At 41.3% G+C, this 25,496-nt stretch overlaps 1 protein-coding gene across 2 annotated transcripts in view; it reads left to right on the forward strand.

The window, feature by feature from the left end:
- SEC14L1 (SEC14 like lipid binding 1) overlaps positions 1–25,496 on the forward strand; it is a 46,494-nt gene that overhangs the window by 16,365 nt on the left and 4,633 nt on the right. For both annotated transcript variants that reach the window (XM_084492527.1, XM_084492528.1), the window contains exons 3-14: positions 11,035–11,184; positions 11,275–11,406; positions 13,399–13,527; positions 13,782–14,016; positions 14,361–14,470; positions 15,249–15,438; positions 18,376–18,464; positions 19,546–19,616; positions 21,265–21,436; positions 21,765–21,899; positions 24,627–24,761; positions 25,241–25,492. In XM_084492527.1, coding sequence (XP_084348653.1) covers positions 11,035–11,184; positions 11,275–11,406; positions 13,399–13,527; positions 13,782–14,016; positions 14,361–14,470; positions 15,249–15,438; positions 18,376–18,464; positions 19,546–19,616; positions 21,265–21,436; positions 21,765–21,899; positions 24,627–24,761; positions 25,241–25,492 — 1,800 coding nt within the window. The remainder of the gene's footprint in view (positions 1–11,034; positions 11,185–11,274; positions 11,407–13,398; positions 13,528–13,781; positions 14,017–14,360; positions 14,471–15,248; positions 15,439–18,375; positions 18,465–19,545; positions 19,617–21,264; positions 21,437–21,764; positions 21,900–24,626; positions 24,762–25,240; positions 25,493–25,496) is intronic.

The following is a 25,496-nucleotide window of genomic DNA, read 5'->3' on the forward strand; positions in this document are numbered from 1 at the left end:
ACTTAATTTACCTTTAAAGTACTACAGGCTTCTAAAACAGCGAAATGTGAAAATGGACAGAAGAGTCCTGCTCTCTTCATACAAAGTATTGAAACCTAAGGCTTTTATAGTTAGGCTGAGGTGCAAATTTAAATGTACTGGAATAACTCTCCCTTCTCCTCCCTTCCTGTTTCTACATGGATGTTTGCACAGGTATGAGTGGGTCATTCATAGCAATGTAGGGTCTTAAATCCTTTCCACTGAAACTTGAATAAATCAAAAGGACCCCTTTAAACAAGCATAAGAGCATCAAAAGAAGACAAGGTGGATTAAGGATTATACTCTTTTGTACACCTAATAAAAACTTTGATTCTATACCCAACTCTTGAGTGACAAGAGTAGCTGTCAGTGGTGAAAACTTAATGGCTTTGGTAAATGCCAGGGAAAGAAATGTTTTCTTGTTCACCTCTGCTTATAGTTGGTTTCAGTTCCCTCAACTCTTGGTTTCCTGGAGAATTTCTCAGGAATTTCCATTCCACTGAAGGAGAGGAGAGCTGAGGCAGCTCAATGTGTTGTCTTGACTGTTTCCAAATGCTGCTCTAGAGACAAGGATACAGCAAACAGCAAGTCATCTTAGCACTTCCTACAAGATCAAGTGGAGCCCTGGTGGTGCTAATGAAATGCTTTCTGTAGAGATCTTCGTGTTTGTAGGGTCAGTTGGACTGTGTAGAGCACAGGTTGTTTAACGCCTGTGGGTGTCTGAAGCACGGCGAATACTTCAAGATCTGCAAATACTTCAGGATCTGCGCAGGATCCAGGGAAATCTGCGGCAGTGACCGATCCAGGATGTGAGTCTGTGAGACCACTGGTATTTTTAAGATGAGAAATGGATCTGGGCTGTAATTCTGAGCTCCACTTTAGTGCAATATTATAAATAGTGTGAGGTACAGAAATGTAAAGGCTTTACGGGCATCTGTCGAACAGTATAGCACAATGAGTTTCCTATTCAGTTTCATAGGAATCTGAATATTGTGCTGCAGTGAGTTCTCAAACCAGTGATAACTTTTCTTCCCAGATACCCTGCTTGAAAGCTCTGCTCATGGCACTGAGAGCATCTGGGATCATATTTCAATCTTCTCTCACCACTTGAGAAATTAATTCTATGCTGAAGGCTAATTAGTGAACAGTCTGTGTGGAGTAGGCTCTTGTTAGTACTTGTCTCATAAACGGTACAATCGTGTACTTGTATAGTCTAAACTTAAAAAAAAAAAAAAAAACAAAAAAACTTAAAATCCTGAAAAGCCATTGTACAGTTCATAAGTATTTGAATTACTTAGGGAATGCTTTGCTTTGGTACAGGGTATGCGAACAGTACAGGTACTGCTTGCTCGAGTGCTGTAAGCTTCCAGTCTAAATGCACTAATGAGCATTTAATCAGGAAGTCCTAGGTCAATAACACTTCGTACACTTGTGTAATGAACAAGAACTCTTTAGCCTCTAAAATGAAGCAGAATTCTTGTCTTATTGCTGTTGACTCGTCTTACTGATTTTTCTGTGCAACTTATGGATGGGTTATTTATTTTATCTTGGATATACTTAATAGCTCTCATCAATACTTAAAGACCAAGTTTCATCTCGTGCCAGGGACCAGAGGGTGAATACAGCATTCCTGCTCCCGAGGTCTTTGTGCAACACCAGGGCGAAATGCTTTTGGACTGCAACGGAGGGAGCATAGAAGATGACCAAAGTGAGGACCAGATGCAGTTGCAAGCTTAAAGCGTGCTGGGTAGGAGGAGTTGTAGTGCAGTTACTTCTTCCTGGAGTTCAGGGTAAGGGGCTACTCAGCTACTTGCTTTTGGTGAGTAGCCAGGTGAATATCAGCCAGTTCTCACTTGAAGAGCTTCACCAGCATACATCCTGCCGTGTGATACAGCTGTCCCCTCAGCCATCTGTGAGGCTGTTGTAGTGGGTTTACGTGGCAAGGTTTTGGTAGCATGGAGCCATAGGGGTGGTTTCTGTGAGAAAGATCTAGAAGCTGCCCCATGTTTGGGAAGGGCCCCATTGTTTTCCAGATCCGAGCCAATAAGCGATGTTGTTTTGCGCCTCTGTGAGAGCATATTTAAGACAGGGAAAAAACGCTGCGCCACACAGCAGCCGGGAGAGTCAAGGGAGTGAGAGAACAGCCTTGCACCAAGGTCAGTGTAGAAGGAGGGGGAGAGGTGCTCCAGGCGCCGGAGCAGAAGTCCCCTGCGGCCTGTGGTGAGGACCATGGTGAAGCAGGATGTCCCCCTGCAGCCCATGGAGTACCACGGTGGAGCAGGGTTCCACGCTGCAGCCCGTGGAGGAGACCACGGTGGAGCAGGTGGCCCTGCACTGATGGAGGCTGCCGCCTGTGGAAGACCCCTGCCGGAGCAGATTCCGGGCCGGACCTGTAGCCCGTGGAGAGGAGCCCACGCAGGAGCAGGTGATCTGGCAGGAGCTGCTGCCCGTAGGGGAGCCAGGTTGGAGCAGTTTTCTCCTGAGGGATGGACCCCGTGGTACGGACCCATATCTGGAGCAGTTCTGGAAGAGCTGCTGCCTGTGGGAAGCCCACGCCGGATCAGTTCATCAAGGACTGCATCCCGTGGGTGGGACCCCACAGCACAGGGGACGAGAGTGACCGAGAAGGAGCGGCAGAGAAGAAGTGCTGTAGACTGACCATAACCCCCATTCCCCGTTCCCCTGCGCCGCTCGGGGGGAGGAGGTGGAAGAGGGTGGATGGGGGGGAAGGTGCTTTTGGTTTTTTTTTTCCTTTGTTTTCTCACTTCTCTCGCTTGTTAGTTGTAGGCAATAAATCTTACTATCTCCTTATGCCGAGTCTGTTTTGCCCGTTACAATAATTATTGCGTGATTTTCTCGTCCTTATCTCAATCCTTGAGCCCTTTTCACATATTTTCTCCCCATTCCTCTTTGAGGAGGGGGAGTGAGAGAGCGGCTGTGGTGGAGCTCGGCTGCCCACTCGAGCGGAACCACGACAGTCTTTTTTGGCGCCCAACGTGGGGCTCAAGGAATTTGAGATAAGGATGATAGTTAGTAGAAGTAACGGGCAAAAATATGTGCAGGATGATTGTTAGGAATGTACAAGTTGTGAAGAATTTAAGAAAGCAGTAACTGTGATATGTTAGTGTGGTGAAGGGACGAGGGGTGGTGTGTGTGTAAAATGTCCACCTTGTCGGTGCTGTGATGATGTTATGTTTATTTTGGTGTGGTGAATTCTTTTTCGTTTTGATTTAAGTGAAGTTTGTGAAGGTTGTTGTGATAATTGTAAAGTGAGAGTATGTTGTGAGTAGTCTTAAATATGCTTTTAACAGAGGCGAGGGGTGGAATGTAGTGGGTTTACGTGGCAAGGTTTTGGTAGCATGGAGCCATAGGGGTGGTTTCTGTGAGAAAGATCTAGAAGCTGCCCCATGTTTGGGAAGGGCCCCATTGTTTTCCAGATCCGAGCCAATAAGCGATGTTGTTTTGCGCCTCTGTGAGAGCATATTTAAGACAGGGAAAAAACGCTGCGCCACACAGCAGCCGGGAGAGTCAAGGGAGTGAGAGAACAGCCTTGCACCAAGGTCAGTGTAGAAGGAGGGGGAGAGGTGCTCCAGGCGCCGGAGCAGAAGTCCCCTGCGGCCTGTGGTGAGGACCATGGTGAAGCAGGATGTCCCCCTGCAGCCCATGGAGTACCACGGTGGAGCAGGGTTCCACGCTGCAGCCCGTGGAGGAGACCACGGTGGAGCAGGTGGCCCTGCACTGATGGAGGCTGCCGCCTGTGGAAGACCCCTGCCGGAGCAGATTCCGGGCCGGACCTGTAGCCCGTGGAGAGGAGCCCACGCAGGAGCAGGTGATCTGGCAGGAGCTGCTGCCCGTAGGGGAGCCAGGTTGGAGCAGTTTTCTCCTGAGGGATGGACCCCGTGGTACGGACCCATATCTGGAGCAGTTCTGGAAGAGCTGCTGCCTGTGGGAAGCCCACGCCGGATCAGTTCATCAAGGACTGCATCCCGTGGGTGGGACCCCACAGCACAGGGGACGAGAGTGACCGAGAAGGAGCGGCAGAGAAGAAGTGCTGTAGACTGACCATAACCCCCATTCCCCGTTCCCCTGCGCCGCTCGGGGGGAGGAGGTGGAAGAGGGTGGATGGGGGGGAAGGTGCTTTTGGTTTTTTTTTTCCTTTGTTTTCTCACTTCTCTCGCTTGTTAGTTGTAGGCAATAAATCTTACTATCTCCTTATGCCGAGTCTGTTTTGCCCGTTACAATAATTATTGCGTGATTTTCTCGTCCTTATCTCAATCCTTGAGCCCTTTTCACATATTTTCTCCCCATTCCTCTTTGAGGAGGGGGAGTGAGAGAGCGGCTGTGGTGGAGCTCGGCTGCCCACTCGAGCGGAACCACGACAGCTGTCGGATTGAATGTTCTGCCAGTTCTTCTCTGCTATTCACACCCTCCTCAAGTATAGCTCAGTTTGTAAAGGCTGGAGTTTTGTCTCTTCAGTGAAATTCTTTTCTCCAGAGTGGAAGATTTTTTTCCTTCCAAAATTCATACATTAAAATGAAGGTATACACAAATGTTGAATCTTAGGTTTCTTTTTAACAAAACAAAATGGAACACAAGACCTTTTTTAATGGATGCTTGCTGCCTACTTCAATGTTCTGGATTTTAAAAATCTTTAAAGTATCTCTCATTCAGGTGAAGGATTATCTGAATTCAAACAAAGGGTTCCCATGCGAAGTATTTCCTGATGTACTTCTTCATTGCTTAAATCTAGTTCAGTGATAAGTGGTTATGCAAGCATGTTGTTTCCTAGTACTGTTGTGATAGCTGGCAGCTTAACCACTGGTGAATCTTCCCCGTAGAAGCTCTTGAAGAGCATATTGCATTACGATCCTAATTTGAACCTTCTAAAAACTTTCCTTAGCAGAAATTGCAATAGAAGGCCTATGCTTTTTTTTCCCCTACTTATAAAGTAAGTCAGTGTTTCTTCTCTACACTGTTAAGAAAAGTAGCAGGGAAAGGTCTGTTGCATCTAGTACCTGCTCTTACAAATACCAGTTGTGCTGTGGGTCATATTCCCAGTATTAAAAATCTGATCAGTCATAGAATCATTAAGGTCAGAAAAGCCCTCCAAGATCATCTGGTCCAACCATTCCCCTACCACCAATGTCACCCACCAAACCATGTCCCCAAGCACCAGGTCCAACCTTTCCTTGAACACTCCCAGGGACGGTGCCTCCACCTCCCTGGGCAACCTGTACCAACGCCTGACTTCTCTTTCTGAGAAGAAATGTCTCCTCATTTCCAACCTGAGTTGGAAATCCTGATTCATCTGTTGATGGCAAAGGCTGGGCCAAGATTTGCAAACAAGTGAAAAATAAGGTTGGTCAAACCACCTCACCCGTGTCAAGGGCTAGAAACTTGTATATAGATCACTTCTGTGTCAGATGATGCCCAGTAATTCATTCATTGGTCTGAATCTGCTTCTTTCATGCTCATTGTCTGTAGTCCCATATAAGCCTCGTTTGTAGTCTCGTGTAACTAAAGCTGCCTTGGTCTTTTCCAGATAAAGAGAATTCTTAGAACTGAGTCACTGCCAAGCAGCCTTTGTTCTGCAGAAATAAGAAAATAACTTCTCTTTGGAAATGAGAGCAATTAATGAACTGAAAATGGAGTGAAGAGGGGAAAGAAACACTTAAGCCTATTTCTGAACAGGCAGCTGGTGTGAAAAGCCATGCTGATGGGGAGAGCTGACTGCAGAAAAGTGAAGTTTAGCTGTGCTCGTTGCCTGATAGCAGGGTCTTGGCTCGTAGCAGGGAATTTTGAGGTCTGTTTGTCCTTCCAGAATTTGCTTCACCAAAGTGTTCCTTTCTAAAGAGCTGACTACTCCTACATTAAAGAATTTGTTTCCCAAATTGCAGTCCAGTTCACTTTCTCTTCCCGTGACTGGGAATACTACTTTCTCCAGAGATTATTTCTGGAGCTTTTTGAGGTATATCCTATCTAGCCATCTGCTTTCTCCCACCCACCTTCAGTTGATAACTAACACAGCAACTAGCGTGCATGAGATGCACTAGCACTGAGATACGAGCTCCTTCGTAGAGGTGTAATGATTTTTAAACTTTGATCTTTATTTTGAAGAGGTGAACAGCAATATACGAGAGCTGAGAAGGTAGTTGCTGATTTGTGAGAGTTAATCCAGAGTTGTTTCTTTCCAAATGCAGCTGCCAAGAATTTGAAGCCTTTTGGTTGGCCTCCCAGGAGTCAATGTTTTTCCTATTGATCTGCTGTGCTCTAATGCGGGGGGAAGGAAGGGGATATAGCGATATACAGCAACACTCAGGCTGCTGGAATGCGGTCTGTCAAGCTAGTGGTTGAGTGACCCTTTTTGCTTCTTGTGTATTTATGAATAATTCAGGAATTCAACACTTGCAGCGGGTAGAAAAACATGGTGAACATCGGCATGCATCTGCAAACTAGCACCCAAGCATGGTCCGGTATTGCAGGCGTAAATTAGTTTGTGTGTGGCACAACTGAAAAGCAAAGGACTGCATTCGGTTGTCACAATGAGTCTCTCTTGGGATGCCCTTGGAGAATGTTGTGCTGCTCTTAAAAGGTTACTTTTTATAGCAGTTTTGAACAGAAAACTAAAAAATGCAGCATCCTAGCAGCTTGTTTCATGTAATTTAGCTATTAAAATATTCAATGTGCTTAATCTTCTGAATGATGACTAAGATTCCTACTTGCATTTTAGCAGATTTTCATCTTTATTTGGAGGATTCAGCTACTAGAAGAATAACAGGACAGTACAAGATCACTTGCAAGCTTTGTCAGGCTGTTTTCTTCTGTATGTAGAAGTTACTTCTAATGGAAAAACTGAGTGGTCCCTCTCCTTTAAGGCAAGAGACTGGGGCCCTTGTATAGGAAATATATATTCCCTACTGAATATATTAATCTGGCCAGAACTTATTATATGGGTGACTTATTTAGATAAATGGCTGACCTTCCAGAGATCTGGGCACATGCCATTCTCAAATTGTCAACATAATTTTGTTAGTCGTAGGTATGGTTTGAGAGGCAAAAGGCAGAACATCTTTGGTCTTGCTGAAAATTGGGTTGGGATCCTACCTAAATGCAGTCCTTAAACTGGTATTTTGAAAGGATTCCTGGGATTGCTCTGATTGCAATCTAAGGACGGCAGCAGCAAGCATAATTCCCTTGGACATGAGAAATGACTGCAGTGGGATTAAAATAGTCCTACTTCTGAATTGCTTTCATGTCTTTAAACACAGCTGAAATACTAGCAAAGATAAAAGTAAAATAAATCCTGTTATTTTGACTCTACCCCGAACATGAGTTGCTAAGGGAAGCAGTTGGAGAAGAGGCTTTAATACAGTGCTATTTTGGTTGAAATTATGCTTGTCAATGTCCTCGCTGTTCACATGCATTAAGGAAGTTACGGGTTTATATAATGAGCGCATTAAATTTGAAATTCAAGCTGCTTCACCATACTGTGTTTTTCTTGATACACAATGCCAGCTTTTAGTAAATCAGAGTACATAAATGGTCAAGGCTGGTGGGAAATCTTAAATGTATGTTATTAGGGAACAACAGAATTGTAGGCTAAAATCTTTTTAAAGGTCTGTGCATCCACATCTATCCTAGTGAAAGAGGCACCGACTTCCCAGGTCATGTCCAGCACCATCTTGAGAATGTGCACACCAGCTCTTATTTTGTTACGTGTCAGAATCTCCACTTACCCTACTTTTTTTTTAAATGTGGCAGAATAAAATAACATTTTAAGTACCGTCCTTGCAACATCCTTCCTAGACACATTTAGTCCCAGGTCAACAGCATCGTTGTCTTGCATTCAAACCTCATCCAGCAGTACTACTGCAGCTGCTCTGCTTTTGAGGAACTAATTGGCTTTTGTGATTGCAATTGTACTGTAATAGATACAAACCTAAAAGGAGATGTGTAGTATCTAACATTTTTATTTGTGAAGAGACCTATTATACAGAAAAATAGGTGTCATCTTACACTCTGCTTTATCAGACTGCTGAAGGAATATTGGATAATGCAGTTTAGTTGTTTTGTGTTAGCAAAGCTGGACTTGAAAATTTGTTCAAAACACCTCGATGCTGAACAATCAATTCAACGATCAATTTCTAGAAAAAAAGCAGGATTTTATTTTTTTGAATGTTCTCAGGCTCTTTTAATAGCTCCAGTTTTGGCCATACATACTCTGCTTTGACCCGTGTGGTCTATTGATTGTCCTCCTGTGCTCTGTTGGTCCGTGGCGAAGCAAGACCTCTCTCTCAGTATCTTGTAGTCTTTAGCAGCTTTTTCCTGCCTGCTCTGCAGTGTGAAGGAGAACTGTTTGCCACATGTGGAGGAGACAGCTATGCTTAAACCAGATTGACAATTTTGATGTGGCTACAGTTTACTATAATCGATTTTTCTTCAAACAATGCTGTGCTGAGAAATGATGCATTACAAGAACATATGGCAGTGGTACATAACTTGAATAAAACCAGCCTAATTTAAGAGCCCAATAAAATTTACTGTGAACAGTTTTCAATAGTGTGTGTGCACATTCTTTAGGAAAGAAAGAATCCTGTGTTGCTGTTAATCTCTTTGAAACCTTTGAGTACTTTGCTGTAAGCAGCGAGTGTGCCAACTTTTGGCAGATAATTATTTTGTTCTCTTCCAGCTTGAACACATTCAATTCAGTCATCCCATTCAGAACAAATTCTTATTAGGCTTTTTTTTTTTTGCTTGCAGTTCAGTAAACACTTCTAGCAGGTACTGTTGAAAGTGTTCACAGGGCAATTGTGAAGCTTTTTGAGGACTGAGATGAGAAATGCATCAACATGTGCTATGGATGGTGCTTGCAAAGGCTTTTTCTAGAGGTTCCTCAGATGGGGAGATATTCTGATACAAAAGTGTAAAAAGCAAAACAAATGAACAACAAAAACACCTTCAAAAGTAAGGAGTAATATTTCAGATATTCTGCAAGCTGAAAAGGACGTAGATAATTGTTGTAACATAAGTTCCCTGAATAAAAGCAGAATTTTATTTTAAAGAAGTCTGAAAACCAGAAGTACTTCTCAATTCTGCTTCTGCTGGCAATCTTTTTTTTTTTCCCACTGCCCTTGGCTTTAGGGCAGCATTTAAGGGCAGTTAATGTAGTTGCAATAGTGATTAACAAGCCTGTGTTCCAAATAATTCATCGAGAGGGCTGAGGTATTCCTGAACAACTGTAAAATGCATAGCCTTTGTCCAGAACAAGAAAACCCTCATAAAATAAATAAGAAAATTCATACAGTATTAATAGGATCCATCCTCCCTTTCTCCTGGAGCTGTAAAAGTTTTTTCCCTACTGCTTGCTATTGTGTTAGAACACTACCACTCTGTCACTTCTATTGTGCTCGTCTCTGAACCCAGAAATTATTTCTATTCTTAATTTAAACAATACCAGCTGTGCACAAATGAGAAGTTTGCAAAAAGGCTCATGTGTGCTCACTGCTTGTACTTGTAGCATAGTACAGAGGAGCTTCATGAACTCAGGGCAATCATGCTGCAAAAATGGTCGAAAAATATTCATGAAGGGGAAAAAAGCTGGCATTGTTTTAGTGCCTGGCACCACTGTCACAATAGCAACACTGCTACATTTGAACCCTGGTAGCAAACGAAGTATTTTTATTCTTATAAAGGGAAAATTAAGAGACCTTTTCTCTTCCAGTGCTATCGTTGCATACTTCTTGCAGCTGCTGCTTATTTTCTTCCACACCCTCTCCCTCTTGATGCTGTTCCTGTGCTGCAACCCAACTATATTAAGAGCAGTTAAAACTATTTAAAAGGACAGAGTGGATATTTTAGCTCTTTCTGAAGGATTTTGTTTCATGTTCTTCTCTCAGATTTACTTTGTCACTGGAGTTTTCTTCTGCGTTGGGACACCTTGCAAATCCTACTTGTCTTACAGGATTTTGATACTCCTAGCTAGAAGGAAAGAATTCACAGTTTGGAAGGAAGGCTAAAAGAATTAGTTACATCACTAGTCCCCATGAGGGGTAAAACAAAAAAAATCCCAAGGGAAGTGGAGGTATACCACCAACTATGAAAGAAAAGGAGAAAAAACAAAAACATTTTATTCTCCAGCCACGGTCAGTTCTAAAATTAAACTTCATCAACATTACTAATGGGGTAACTCCCATTTTCCTTTTATCTATGTTACCACTTCCCAATTTTTAGCTATTCCTGTCTGAATGTGTCTGATTTAACCCCATCTTCCCAGTTGGCATCAGGTACTTCGGAGATCAACTCATTTACATGACTCCGTTCTTTAACTAGAGCCACAGCTATTGCTGTCTTGCAGTGTGACAAAAAGTTCAAACTTTCCAAAGTATGAAATGGCCTCATTTTATTGGAAAGACTTACTGTATGTTGTTGAACAAAATTGTAAGCTGATAAACTGTGCAGTGAAAGCATTATGAACACTCTGCGTAGGGAGCTTGAGAGCTCCATTAGCTTAAGAAATAGGCTTTGAAATGTTTTTATTAGGCCTCTGGGAGCTGTATGGAAAACCCTCTAGACAGCTTGGTGAAACACCGATAATTAGCTTGTGGGTTTTTTTTAATCCAACATATAATTGTTTTGTCTTGTGGTATTTTAGAACTAGAGGGTCTTATTTTCCTGTTACTCCTGACAGGAGATTGTCATTGTGCATAATGAACAATTTCCTTTTGGGGGAAAGGGGTGGGGGGCGGAATGAGGTGTTTCATGCGTTGTTTTAGAAATTACTTTACTGGAGTGGAGCTGTGTTAAAAACTTCTTAAGAAATGGTTGGTTTGGAACCATGTGATTGTGAACTGTGATTTTTCAGCTATAATGTAGACTTCAGGAAGGATCCCTTCTACTAAAGGTGTAAAAATTTGAAGCTGCCTTCTTATGCTGGTGATGTTATTGAAGGAATGCTACACAGACCCTCAAGACTTAATTGTGATAATAGCTTGTTTTCTTCTCTTTCCATCTTTGTAGGCTTATGAAAGAAGGTTTCCTACATGTCCTCTGATTCCTATGTTTGTAGCCAGTGACACAGTGAACGAATACAAGAGCGAGGATGAAGCCATCCACGTGATTGAACGGCGCTGCAAGCTGGATATAGATGCACCACGACTGTTGAAAAAGGTGATTAGATTTGAAGTGCCTGTTTTGCATTTTTGGATGTTATTTCACATGAATGTTATATCTTAACAGAATCTATGTTATCCTCCTCAGATTGCAGGAGTGGATTACGTCTACTTTGTCCAGAAGAACTCACTGAACAGACGAGAAAGGACTTTGCATATAGAAGCCTACAATGAAACCTTCTCTAATAGAGTCATTATTAACGAGCACTGCTGTTACACAGTGAGTAACAGGCTCTTGATGGTGCCACAGATGGAATTAAGTCAGTGTTTAGATTTCAAAACTCAAAACAGAAGTTGGGTTGTTCTTGGCTTTTGCCTTGCAAGAAAAAATAACCAACACAGCGCCATGAGTGATAATTGTTGTTAGTGTTAAATGTAACACGCTTGCTTGAAGAACTGAAACAAGTTTGGCACCCTCTTGCTTGAGCATCTTCTCAGATAGCAGAACACAACATAATTTGCGGTGCTTGACAGCTCTGTTTAAGCAAATCTGTGGTCTGTAATAGCAGTGTGGGGCTTGTCGAGGCTGATGATACCCTGACAGAACTGTTAAAGCAAAGTTCAGCATAGCTTATTTGCCTTCTGCTCAACTCAAATGTTCGTTGTCAGCAGTGTTTTAACCTAGCTCTTTCCATCGTGGCTGTTTTTGGCCTTCAGTGCAGATGTTTTCTGATACAAAGGAGTTTGGTGGTGTGCTTACTGCTACGTTCTGGTCGTGGCTTTGCATAGCGTCTTAGCCCGTACCCATAGGCTGATGCAGCACATGTTTGTGGAAGTAAAACTGGATGGATTTTAAAGGTCAGGTGCAAGCTAGCAAATGGAACCCACTTAGTAGCACTGTAGCATTCTTTTTTAGCACAGCTAATAAATTGATTTCTGTTGTCTACAGATCCATGGCTGAAAGGTCACTAGAATTCAAACCCCACTTGATGCTAATAGCCTATTTTTTTTATTATTATTTCTGCAATTATTTCCAAGGCACGTTTAAAAATACTCTTCCAACTCTAATTTTTTGGTGAAAGATGCATTTAAATAGGGGAAATGTGGCACAAAAAAGTGCATGTGGTAAATATGTACAAAACGCGATGCTTCTCCATGGCCTAGCTCTACTTGATCAATAAACTAGTAGTGGTAGGTAAATATAAAACCAGAAACTTTTTAAAGGATAAATTATTTTTTTTTAAATCCTTTTGTTAAATTAAAATAAATTACTTTGATCAAAATAATGGAAGGACAGAAAGATTCTTAAACGTTATTATTATGGTTTGTGTTTATTTAGTTGGTACAAGCTATTCTTGTACCTCTGGTTCCCCAGTGCAGAAGAAACAAAAGAGAGGAGTTGTTTGTTTGCTTTGTGTTTCCTGTAGTTGTCTTGTTATGAAGTATTAATACCGTTCTAGGCAGTTCTAGCATGTTGTGAGGTGGAGGGGAACCTTAAGGCGCCAGGACAGCTGCATACTCAGAATTGCAGCATGCCATGATGTTTCTTTATAACAGTGAGTTCTGAGCCCAGACTGGATTGCTATGTAAGTTATGAAGAAAGTTGGGAGTGCTCTAAACTTAAAAAGGCAAGAAAGTAGCAAAGGCCTCCCTGATAGTTTATTCAGCTGTGAAACAAATGAGAAGTTTACAGTCCTTCTGTAGCATTGTCACAGCAGAGCAAAGTAAAACATTTTCCTGTCTACAAAATACTGAGGTACTTAAGTTAAAGAGGGAACGACCTGTTGCGGTATGTCTGTTGCAAACATGTCTAGACTGCAGTGTTGGGGAATGTGTACACTGTACTCTCTGCAGTCTTGAAGCTAGCTGGCCTTCGTCTATCAGTCCAACCTGCAGAAGCAGAAAGTTCACTGCAGAATATTTACTCTGTTCCACTGATACACTACAGTCGCAGCCCGTATCTACAGTGAGATACTGTTAATTGTGTAAATGTGTGAGTCCCTTGTGCACTAGTGTTTTCCAACGTTCCCCTTGCTTGTTAAGACAATGTGCTGTGCTAGCCGTGGGACTACAGGAGGGCTTCTCAACTTTGTGTTCTTTAGTGTTGGCTTTTCCGATCTGTGTTTTGCAAATGAAGCAAAAGACTGCAAATTCTTCTTGCGTGTGTTTGATTATATGAACCTGAAAAAGAAGAGACAGTCATTTCAAATATTTTGAGGAAAAAGAATGCCAAATAGATAACAAGGTTGTATGATCTCCTTTTAACCAATAGGTTCATCCAGACAATGAAGACTGGACCTGTTTTGAACAGTCAGCAAGTCTGGATATAAAATCTTTTTTTGGTTTTGAAAGCACAGTGGAAAAGATTGCCATGAAGCAGTACACCAGCAATATTAAAAAGGTGAGCTTGCAGTTGGAAAGGAAGTGCCTGGCTCTAAGTTACCAAAAGATAATGTAGCTGCTGCTAAGTAACAGGCTGCTGTGGTCAAAAAGCTGGGCTGTTTACTCTTTAGCCTAGGGCAGTACGCGTGTGTAAGTCTGTATTTGGAAGTGGAATCTTTAGAGATGCCTGGCTGCTAAATGTGTTTCCAGTCTAATCATTTCAGTGTCTAAATGAGTATTTTTAGTAGCTGAAATAAAGCCTTCTTTTTGAAGGGAAAAGAAATAATTGAGTACTACCTGAAGCAGCTGGAGGAAGAAGGAATAACTTTTGTTCCTCGTTGGACTCCCCCCGTTGCATGTAAATTGGAGAGCAGCACAACCCACACAAGACGGCCAGTTTCACCTGCTATTAATATACCAGACTCTGCCACAAAGGAGGGCTTGAACAATAAGGAGATCCTCAACACCTCAAGCAGCCCCTCCGAGCCTACAGCAGGAACACCTGATGGTATGGTTGTTTGCCTTGCTTAGTGGGTTCTTTGTACTGTAGAGGCTCTCAGCGCAGTGCTGCTGCTCTTGGGCAGCTGAAAACTTATACGTCAGCTACTTGTTTGGTAACATATAAAGTTATTGCTTGCAAAGCACTGACCTGTGCGAGAGCTTGAATAGCTGTTATCAGCTGGTCTTTTTAGTGAGTGAAGTTCAGAGGAGTGGAGAAACTTTTCTCTTTGCTGTTCATTAGGCTGCAAATCAGTAGCCTATTTCTTGCCCAGAAACTCAGGGATGGGTGTAACTATGCCAATAACGGGGACACTTCAGGACCACTCTAATCACATGTACATCTCCTTTTAGACAAGCTAGATGCAGACTACATCAAGCGGTATCTGGGTGACTTGACCCCAATGCAGGAAAGCTGCCTCATTCGGCTGAGACAGTGGCTTCAGGAGACACACAAGGGCAAGGTAAGCTACTGTTGGTCTCTTGTGTCTCTCTCAGTTCATGAGATGCAAGGTGGACCTCATAAAACATCATGCCAAACCTCACGTGGCTAACTAGTTGCGGTAAGTGGCCCTCCAAACTCAAAGTACCTAAATTAAGTTTTTACAGTGGTAATTGAATTTTATTGCTATTGTCCATCTAACTTTGCGTGCTGAGGTGCTTAAATGATTAGCGTGACTGCCTCCTAGACTGTCAGTAATCCAGCACAGGGGAATCCCATCAGTTTTACGGGTCTTCCTCATTCTAGAACAACCTTATTTTTACTTCTGTTTGTTTTGGCCAAACATATTCTTATATCTATATGTGCAAAGGAAGCAACGTGGCCTGTTAAAACACGAAGAGCAAGTCTAAGGGTTTTCCAGTGGCTTGTGATTTGAGCATGTGTCTCAGTTTCCAGGCCTTTCTGTTACATAGCAATGAAACACAGTCTGTGTTTCATCGCTAAATTCGTTTAAATTGGACTGAATTAGTATGGTCACACAAGTGTAACTCATTGTTAGAGTTCCTGGAATCTTTATATCCCTCAAATGAAGGTAGTTGCAATATGTGACAGGGTTTATGTTTTTATTGCAAAAAAGACTGACTTTCTTGAGTAACTTCCAGTGTTGTATACCATCCTCTTTGTTGGCACTAGGCTGCACCTTTGTCAGCTTCTATTGTTCATTCTTTTCACCTTGTTTCAAACCTTGAATACAAAGTTGTGTTGTTTGTTTGTTTTTGTTTCATTTTTGTTTTTAATAGATCCCAAAGGATGAGCACATCTTAAGATTCCTGCGTGCCCGGGACTTCAACATTGATAAAGCAAGAGAGATCCTTTGCCAGTCTTTGACATGGCGCAAGCAGCACCAGGTAGACTATATTTTAGACACTTGGAATCCTCCTCAAGTACTCCAGGATTACTATGCAGGAGGCTGGCATCACCATGACAAAGGTATGCTCTATCCTGTGGATATTGAACAGCCTTTTCATGTTTTGAATTAAAGGTGATGGTTGTTCCTCTGTTAGCTGGAGCTGGCTAGAAAGCTGGGTAGAACTTCTCAGTTATTATGTGCTAAACACATTAAAATTGATGTTGCCAGCTCTTTAGTTGGTGGCAGCATACTTTTAGGTCCTAATCTGTCTGACAAATAGCACCATATTTAACTCTGTGACGAGCTCTGCTGTGCCAGTAGCTTTAAAAAGTCGCACTTCTATACTGCTCTGAGATGCTTAGAAGGGTGTTATGCAAATACTGACTCTTCCCTTCTACTGATTAAAAGATGTTTGTAAATAAGTGTAAATAAGTTGGATAAGTCTGCGGATGTCATAAGTGAATACTTATTTGTCATTACAATCAGCTTAATGAAAAGAAGTGCTGAAAGACCAAATAGAGCAGGTTTATTTAAGAAGGGAAGAAGTTTTAGTTAAATTCATTTCGTATGGTGAGGCACGGCTAGATCTTTAAACTGTGGATATGTGCCTGATACGTCCCCGTCCCTCAGCTTGCTTTATCGTGCACTGGTCTTGTTGCTAATACATGCACAGAAATGAACCATTTTGGAATTCATTGCTTGAGGCTAGCTGGGCTCTTTAGATACGGAAATGGTCTCTTACTGTGAGCTATCTGTGTTCTGATTTAGTCCTTTCCCCACCAGGCACCATTGTTTCTGCAAGCTCTTCCTGTTACAAGGAGAGGACAGGAAACTGGCTGCGCTAGTGGCCAGGAGACAGGGAGGGCAAAGCATAAGTTTAATTGCTGTAATGCTGACGAGCTTGAATGGCTCTTCCTGTTGCTGGGTTTGACTGAGAAAGTGGAAAATAACAATATGATTGTAAAGACTGTAGGGAAAAGGATTGTGAATACTTTCTCCCTTTCTGTCCATTCCTTGCCCTTACTTTCCAAAGACAACTTCTGTCAGTAGCACATAACAGGTTCCTGCCAGTGAGTAGAAGGCTGTAGAATGCAACAGAAAATAATTTAATGTTTTTCTGTGAAGTTCTTCAGTCTTATTGTGAGCTTCATGTGCCCCTCTCTTCCCTCACAGTTCCTTAGGTCTCTTCTGTGCCATGCCCTCAAGTATAGCAGTTGTCACTAGTGGAAACAGAATTTCAAAACCGAACAATTCTCTATAATTTAAATTTTTGCAGTGGGTAGGTTCTTTTTTTAAACCCTCTATTCCAGTATTGCTCCTTTCATAAGCTTCTTTCCTCCCACATAAGCAAAATCTGCCAAACTGAAGCTGGCTGAGTTCTGTATAGATTTTAGCACTAAAAGCAAAGGCAGCAGTGGTATAAAGCATGCTGTCTCAAATGAGCTGTTAATGCAAAAGAATAAAAGTTGTTATTTTGGTTTGCAGCTAGCATGGTTTTCTTTATATTTGAGTGGTTTTTAGTTTGTCAAGAGTGCTTCAGTCAAATGCTTATTTTAAATCACAAAGCTCAAATGAAATATAAAATATACAGTGAAAATGCAGCACTGTCAATTGAAACTTTCCTTTATATGTCATTTGAGTGGAGGAGGGTTAATGAACTATTTGGTTTTGCGTGCGTGTGCATCTCTGAGGGAGGGAGACCCGCAATGAAGTTTAATAGCACTTCTTGTTCAGTGTTTCAGACACTAAACAATACATTCCAAGATAAGAGTGAGCTGATGTTAAAATAATATTGTCTTTTAGACCATCTGATAAAATACAAAAGACTCCGTGAACTTGCATGAGGGTAGTGTCCTTGTGAAATAAATAACCTTGTTTGACTCTGCAAATCTTTTTTAATTTTTAAATAGTGCATCCCGATAGTTTCTCTCCTTGTCTCCCAAAGGACTTGAGGATAATTTGCTATCTCTCTTTGCAGTTCTTGGAGGGAGGTGAAGCTAAACAAACATCAGAACTGCAGAAAACATTTATTTTTTTTGTGTTTTAGCATATTAAGTTTTATAAGATGTTTTATTTATAAGATGTTTTAAGTTTTATAAGAAGTTTTATTTAGCTTGTGTGCTATAACAGGTGGAGCAAATGCTTAACAAATACATCACAGCTTTGGGAGGAGGATGGAAACTATTTCAGACAACTAGCTTCTATTATGAAGAACCAGAAATGCAAGCTGCTGTTCCCAGATTCACCTAGTGCAGTTGTTAAGCTTAATGCCTTTGTATCCTGGGTCAGTATCAGGATACCCCAGTGTGTGGCAAGAGTACTGTGGAAAGGCAAGTCTTTGAACGCAGAGGGTCATCTGAAGCTGGTATCTGGAGCAGAGTCTGTTCTCACCAGACTTAAACTGCATGAGTGAGGCTGTAGGCTGAGTGCCAGTTCCGCATAATATGCAATGACATAGCTGAAAGGTGTGACTTCAGCAAATACTGCAGAAAGCAAGTCTGGGGTTAGCACTGTTTCATTAACTCTCAGCACTTAGTGTAGCTACTTGCCCAAAAAGGGTCCTGTAAGCTATCCTGTTGTGTTGTCATGTGTGATAGAAGGCTTTCATCCTTTGTTGCAACTCTTTAGTTATGCTAATAGGCTAAAGTTGTTCCTTTATCTTAGCTGTGCTGGAAGGTAAACATAGACCTGTGTCTTTAATTGTATGTACTGAGATCTATAACTGTACTTGTTGAAGTCCTTTGGACTTTCCTTATAGATAGGGTAGCTATTTTTGCATCAAGATGTCTCCATTAAACCTTTGCAGTTCACATACAGGTAATCTTGTGCTGTAGGTGGACAGGGTAAAGATTGTATTGCCATCTGTTCCAGTTACTCCCTCTTTCACCTGTGCAGCAGAATTTGAACTGACTGTGATTTGTTTCCATTTGGATTTTTAGCATAAAGGTAATTCACTCAATTTTATTTATTATTGTAAAAATAAAGGTTATGTTGATTTTTTTTTTCTTGTTATTCAGATGGTCGCCCACTGTATGTGCTGAGATTGGGACAGATGGATACCAAAGGCTTAGTGCGAGCTCTTGGGGAAGAGGCCTTGCTTCGATACGTAAGTGTTTTTGGAGCCAGCAAGTTGCTAACAATGTGATATTTTCATTTAGAAACTTCCTTCTCTGCCAGAACATTCATCACACTGGATATTTTGATGTACTCTCTGGCCGTCTGTTTTCGGTTTGAATACATCTGAAAGCTCCTGGTAGCTGGTCTTCTGCATTCTTTCCAACTGCAAACTGATGGCGGAAAGGCGTAGTTCTTGGCAGCTCCTGTAGTTGTTGGTTAGCATTTTCACAGATTCTTCTGCAGTTTGTGCACTGCTTTGAACTTAAGTCTCTGCATTTGTGCAGAAGAGAAAGTGCCATGTTCAGATTTTTCAAGCCTATGTACCAAGGATAAAGATAACTTATTTTTAAAGAAAAAGTACTTTTTTGCAGTGTTGCCTTCTCTGAAGGCAGCACTCAGACTGTTATTGTGGATCTGCTCAGTTTCCAAGCAGAAAGCTGGCAGAATTCCAGGTTTTCAATAATATTTTTTTCCTCCAAGTAATGACAGTCATGGCCGTAGTAACTACTAGAAGCAGGGGTTGAATTCTACTTTTTCTCTTCCAGTAGCTTTTCGAGGCACATATTAAGTTTTATTTGTTTGCCCTAGTTTTGTTTCAAGGTTACTTTCTATGCCTGAAAGGGCTTTAATTTCTGAGTAAATAGGAAATCAAAGCTTAAAGGGACAGAAGTTTAGGGAGGTTTCTTGTCTGTATCATTCCTGGGTCTCACTTTTCAAGAGGATCTCGTTTACATGTTCAAGGTTTTAAGGAAAGGCATATTTATTTCTCAGCAAGATCAACCGATGGGCTAAATACAGTGATTTCTAGTTTATTCTTTGGAAAAAGCTGATGCCACGTTATCAGATAGAGCTCTTTGCTGAAGTATTCAAGTAGGATCAGCAATTTTTTTTGATTTTTTTGGTTTTTATTCTGTGTAATCTTTCTGAACATCAGTTGTTGTAAGTCTCTCGTAATATTTTTTTCACTTTGAGCTTGTAGTTTTAATTAGACTTTGTTTAAGAATGTTTTTTTCCTTATCCTACCTACTGAGTTTTAGGCTCTTCTCTAAACAGCACATTTTCTTGGACAGGTTCTTTCTATAAATGAAGAAGGACTGAGGCGGTGTGAAGAGAACACGAAAGTATTTGGCAGACCAATAAGGTAAAATACATCAATTAGATCTCTTCAGGGATTACCAGGTCACAGTGGTGGAAGGGTAGGGGGTGGACAGGACAAAACATCGTGCAATATCACCCTGCTGAGGCCAGTTTATTAAATAGACCAAGCAAAGGGTAGGCTCCGTGTCTCACATGCAGATATAAGCACAGTTACAGTTAACTGAGACCTACCCCAATTACCACTTGAGTGAATTGGCATGGTCAGGCCTGAGGGAAACACAACACTTGCTCCAGCAGTCATGCCCATAATGGTTCTACATGGAATATTCTGCTTCTGCACGCTGTTGGAAGTCTGCAAAGCAATGCAGCCCACTCCCCATCTCTGATTCTGGGGAATTTTATAGCCAGATGTTGGTACAGGCTGCCAGTAAGGTCAGGCTGTGATAATATCACAGTGTAACCTTTCCAGTAGTTTCAGTTATTGTTTTCATGTCACTTTTTGATCCATGGTCCATACCAAGGATCATTACTCTCAATTCTTGTTTGCATTCTTCTGTCAGCCACAATTCATTATATGCAGTTATTCAACTATTGATCAAGGTAAGGTTGTGAGGCTCCAGTGAAACCTGCAATTTAGTTTTCCACATGCTTGCATGACTTCATGTAAAGTTGAGCCAAAAATGGCTTGCTATCCCATCTTTAAGTCATTTTAGGGGTCACTTAGGAGAGCAGTAACTGCAAAGTGGATTTAAGGGTGTGGAATGAATGCAGGACTTGGCTCTGAAATGAAACTGTGTTTCTTGAACTCTTTTCAATTTCTGACTCCATCCCTTAATCTGTAAAGGTTCAGGGATGCATGGTATGTCTGCTTATCTTTTCTTGCTAAAGAACTTGCTGTGCTAGCTCCCAGTGAGAAATAAAATCCAAGAGGTAGGTTTCATGTGTATGACTGTGGCCTTGTGCTGTCTACTGAAGCTTCATTTGTAGAAGCAGTCCTGAAGGACTACATATTAAACATTTAAAGTGAAACGAAGAAGTGCTTGCTGTTTCATAGGAACCTTGTGCATCATTTTGTGGATACTGTCTGGTGCAGCACAGCTGTAAATCTTGAGTCCATGCCCAGGGTGAGATGGAGCTTAGAAAATAACTAGAGCATATGCTGAATCTCGATATTTAGTATTAAGAACACATCTGTTCCTATGGAAAAAGCTGCCCATCCTGAGATCTGATAACAGAATTAGCTTTGAGTTGTAATAGCACTCTTACTGTACTGTCTTAGTAGGAAATCAACACCCAGAATGTTAGATTATGCCATAGCAGCACAGCCACTTAGTTGATTTCCCGGTAAAAGCAATGGTTTAACATCTGGGCTGACTTTTGACAATACTGTGTATTGGCTTCATGTTAGCCTTTGCCTGGAGTTTGAAATGTCTGGGGAGATGTGAACGATGTGCAAAGTGATCATTGCACATACTCTGTAAGCATGCTTGGCATGCTGTACAACATTTCCATCCTAAGAATTTAAAACTCCAGTGTGAACAGTTAGTACAAAACACAGAGCTAAAATGTAGGAAATAAATCATACGGTGGAGTCCACACATTTCAAAAACACTGGACATGTGCATAAGACAGGAGAATTTTGATGACACTGAGATTTATTTTTTTTCCTTTTTCATCTCTCTGAAACTTAGCTCTTGGACCTGTCTAGTAGATCTAGAAGGCTTGAACATGCGGCATTTATGGCGACCTGGCGTCAAAGCATTGCTGAGAATCATTGAGGTGGTTGAAGCTAATTACCCTGAGACTTTGGGTCGCCTTCTTATCCTGAGAGCGCCTCGAGTATTTCCAGTTCTTTGGACACTGGTATGTTTGTAATTCAAAGTCATTCACAGCTCTCTCAGTACACTGCTACACACTTGTAGTTTGTAAACGCACTTCAGAAATCAGACTTCATAAGCAGGAAATGTTAACATTTCGATATGTATCTTTTGTGGGATTCCTGGAATGTATTTAAAAACCCTACCTAAGAACTTTCTTATATAGTAAATTAATTTAGCTTCTTCATAATGTGAATTTTGCATAACAAGGATGGTAACACTTCATAGAAACTGATCCTTCAAAATTTACTCAAAATTTGGGAACCTGATCTATTCTGTTTGGTTTTTGTTTTTGTTTTTTTCTTTATTTATAGGTTAGTCCATTCATTGATGACAACACTAGAAAGAAATTCCTTATTTATGCTGGAAATGACTACCAGGGTCCTGGGGGACTGCTGGATTACATTGATAAAGAAATTATCCCTGATTTCCTTGGTGGAGAGTGCATGGTATGAATTTAAAACACTGCATATAGCAACTTATTTGTGAATTTTATTTTTTTTCCCCTCACTCCTCTGAACAAAGAAGCCTAGAAGCACAGAGTGATACCTAGCAAAGACTGGGATGCAGTCTTTTCTCTGCTATGTTTAATTTTGGGGGGAGCTATGACGTAGGATTCCAGGGTTAGCATTTTCTTCTGGATGCACTTTCAAAGGAGAAATACAGTACTACTTTTACAGCAATTCTCAAATAAATCAGCAAAATAGTTAGGCACAGTTAAAATGCACAGTGTCCGTTACCTGTCATGTTAAAGTACTATGGTAGCACAGCAGTGAGCAAGAAGAGGTTTGTGTTCCTTGATGCATTAAGATGATTATGGAGCAGACCTTATGCATGACCCAAGTTGAAAAGCTTGGTGTACGGTGTTGCACTGTTTTCAGCAATCTCAGGGTGGCAGGAGGTTTTAGGCAGATTAGAGAATATAAATTGCTGTCTAAAAACCCCTGTACTAACCAAGGATGACTATTAAATATGCTACAAGTTTCCCAAATATTTTAAATCTTTGCCTTCATTTTTAAAGTATCTCCAATAATCCATAAACCAACGTAACTTTTAAACTCTTCAGTTTTGATGCTTGTATTCTTGTTCTGTTGCTATTGGTTCTGGTCAGAATTCAAAGGGAAGTCTTTGAAGGGGAGAACTGAATTATGAGCTTACAGCCACAGCAGGTGACTAAACCATTGTGTTATCACAGTTGCCAAGCTTAGCATTTGTTGCATGATACATAGGTGCCTGGAGCTGTGCGTGGTTCTGTTGTTTGCATCTTTCTGAAGGCATAAGATGCAGCATTAGATCCATCTTTCATTGGCTCTTTTTCATGGCAGCAAGATGAAAGGTTAGTTGTATCCATTATGCCAGACTGTACCATTTTATGGTCTGCCCCCACCCTGATTTGAAATGCTCTGGACATTCAGAAGCATCAGTGTTAAATTATCTTCACCAGTCTGATAGACCAGCAAGATCTCTGTTGTCACCATCAGTGACCATGTGATACCAGTGATTCAGCATGTCAGAATGACAGTGCTTGTCCCTGTAAGAGCTATTTATTCTTATTCTCACTTAACTATGCATCTATAGTGGCCTTAACTGTCCAAGAAAAGTTGATGGTAAAAAAGGTTCCCATGTACATGATCCCACTTGAAAGTATCTCATTCTGATTACCAGGCTTCATTGGCCACTGTCACCACCAACTAATCAGAAGAGTCTGTGTGACCTAAAAGAACTTACTGATACCATGAGGAACCTGAGGAAATGAGTGCCACATCTGCTAGTAGGGTTTAACAGACAGCTGGGACTCACACGTGTGATATGTTGGGATCTGTGTTGCCCACAACAAACTGAAACATTAGTTTTACTGTGGTGTACTGTAATTTCCCAATCCCTTGTCATGTGCCTTAATAGCTGCATCCTGCCTAGACTGTAGGTGCCTATCAAATCCATCAATTTAACATCTCAATGGTACTGTAAGATAATTTCCTTCATAATGTTCCTGACAATGCTTGCTGGTGTGACTGAGGTGTAGGAATACAACTTAGTCATTTTCTGGAGCTTCCATTACAGTGACGCATAGATTTTTTTTTTTTTTTTTAACTTAGCTGTGTTAAAACACGGTCATTTCAGGCTTGCTTTTTAAGCCCCTGTTACATTTTCTACATTAATTTCTGTACTATTATTGAAAATGTATCTAGTTCTGTTAATCCAGCCTCATTATAATGGAGTACTGCTAGATGTTTTAAAGCAGACCATGCATTTATCTTCAGTGGGCTGCTTTATACAGCAGCAGTAACTTTCAACGGAGAGAGTTTGTACCATCTAATTCAGAGCTTGAGAAGCTGGCAAAATCCACTGCTTAAGTAAGCAAAAGTGAACATTACCAGAAAGCAAATTGCTACAATACTTCCTGCTGGTCACAGACAATAACAGGGTCTTTTCCTTCTCTTCTTTACTTCTGGATGTTTGAACAAAAATGATTTATCAAAAGTCCTTTCAGTTCTCTTATGTAGTTCAGTTCTGCTGCCCCAAACTTCTGCTGCCCCAAACACTCCTATGGAACCCATTCCTGTAGGCAGTTGTCGAACTTCATTGCTGGAGGCTTTAAAAAAATAAAAATTAAAAAAAAAAAAAAGAAGTTTGCTTAGGGAAGTTGTGTAACCAGTTCCAGTACTCAGCTGAAGACAGCTGTAGCTTGAAAACTAACTTCCTCACTGCAGTATCCTTTCACCTGTTTGGGAACTTACCATAAGTCCTCTCCATCTTAAGTCCTTGAATTTAGCCACACCGTTTCCTTTAGTTCTCTGTAGGTGATATTTTTTGCACTCTGAGTCATTATTGCGACTCTTCTCATGATTCTCAAGTGTCTCATGTCTGTATTCAGTATAGGGCATAGCATTTGCACAGTCATTTTCTGCAATGGTGGCTCTTGTGTATAAAGAAGATCTGTTCCTCTGGTGTCTGGGTCTGCAAACTCATGCAAACTAGATCACTTATTTTAGTATCTTGTGTAAAATACGTGTACATATTTGTGATGTACAAGCTGTAAAATTGCTTTCAAATTCTGTTCATATCTCATTCTTCAAAATACTTGCTGTGAGTTTTTGTTTCTGCAACTAGCAGGCAGCATGACAGTGGGTGGATGTACAGAGGGGATACTTTTTAACGGCTATTTATGCTTTCAGTGCGAAGTACCAGAGGGTGGGCTGGTTCCCAAGTCCCTCTACCGGACAGCAGAAGAGTTGGAAAACGAAGACATAAAGCTTTGGACTGAAACAATCTACCAGTCTGCAAGTGTCTTCAAAGGAGCTCCCCATGAGGTATGATTGCAGCCCTACCCTTCTTTTCTTTCATCTCAGCCCTCTGCTTTGGAGTCTATCTCTTGGTCTGAAAATGGTTTAGAACTTGATTGTTCAGTTGCTCTGCTTTCAGCTTGTTCTTTTATAGTTCTGATATGTAATGATGCTTTAACAGCTGAAGTTTCTGACCATTTCTGGTATCATCTCATCGCCCTTTAGAGAATATCATTGCTTAGAAGGACATAGACTTGAATGGAATGAATAACAAAGACGAATGATATTCTCAGAAGCAACTTGAGACCTTCTGAAGGTCGTGTGTTAAAATAAGGACACTCCATCGGGAGAAAAGTGATTTAGAATGATTTAGAAAAGGTATTTAGAATGCCTTTTAATAGTCTAAATTAAGACCAGCAATACAAAGTTCTGTTCTTTTCTGGTAAGAGTTTCTGTCTCTAGTGAGCAAACTGCTGTTGTCTAATACAACTTCTCTCCTGTCTCAGGTTCTCATTCAGATTGTGGATGCTTCATCGGTGATCACATGGGATTTTGATGTGTGCAAAGGCGACATTGTTTTTAACATCTTTCATTCCAAGAGAGCCCCACAGCCTCCTAAAAAGGACTCTCTGGGAGCTCACAGTATTACATCTCCTGGTGGGAACAATGTCCAGTTGATAGACAAAGTCTGGCAATTGGGGCGTGATTACAGCATGGTGGAGTCGCCTCTTATCTGCAAAGAAGGGGAAAGCGTGCAGGTAA

This window comes from Aythya ferina (assembly GCF_964211825.1).
Source record: "Aythya ferina genome assembly, chromosome: 18".
Classification (NCBI taxonomy): domain Eukaryota; kingdom Metazoa; phylum Chordata; class Aves; order Anseriformes; family Anatidae; genus Aythya; species Aythya ferina.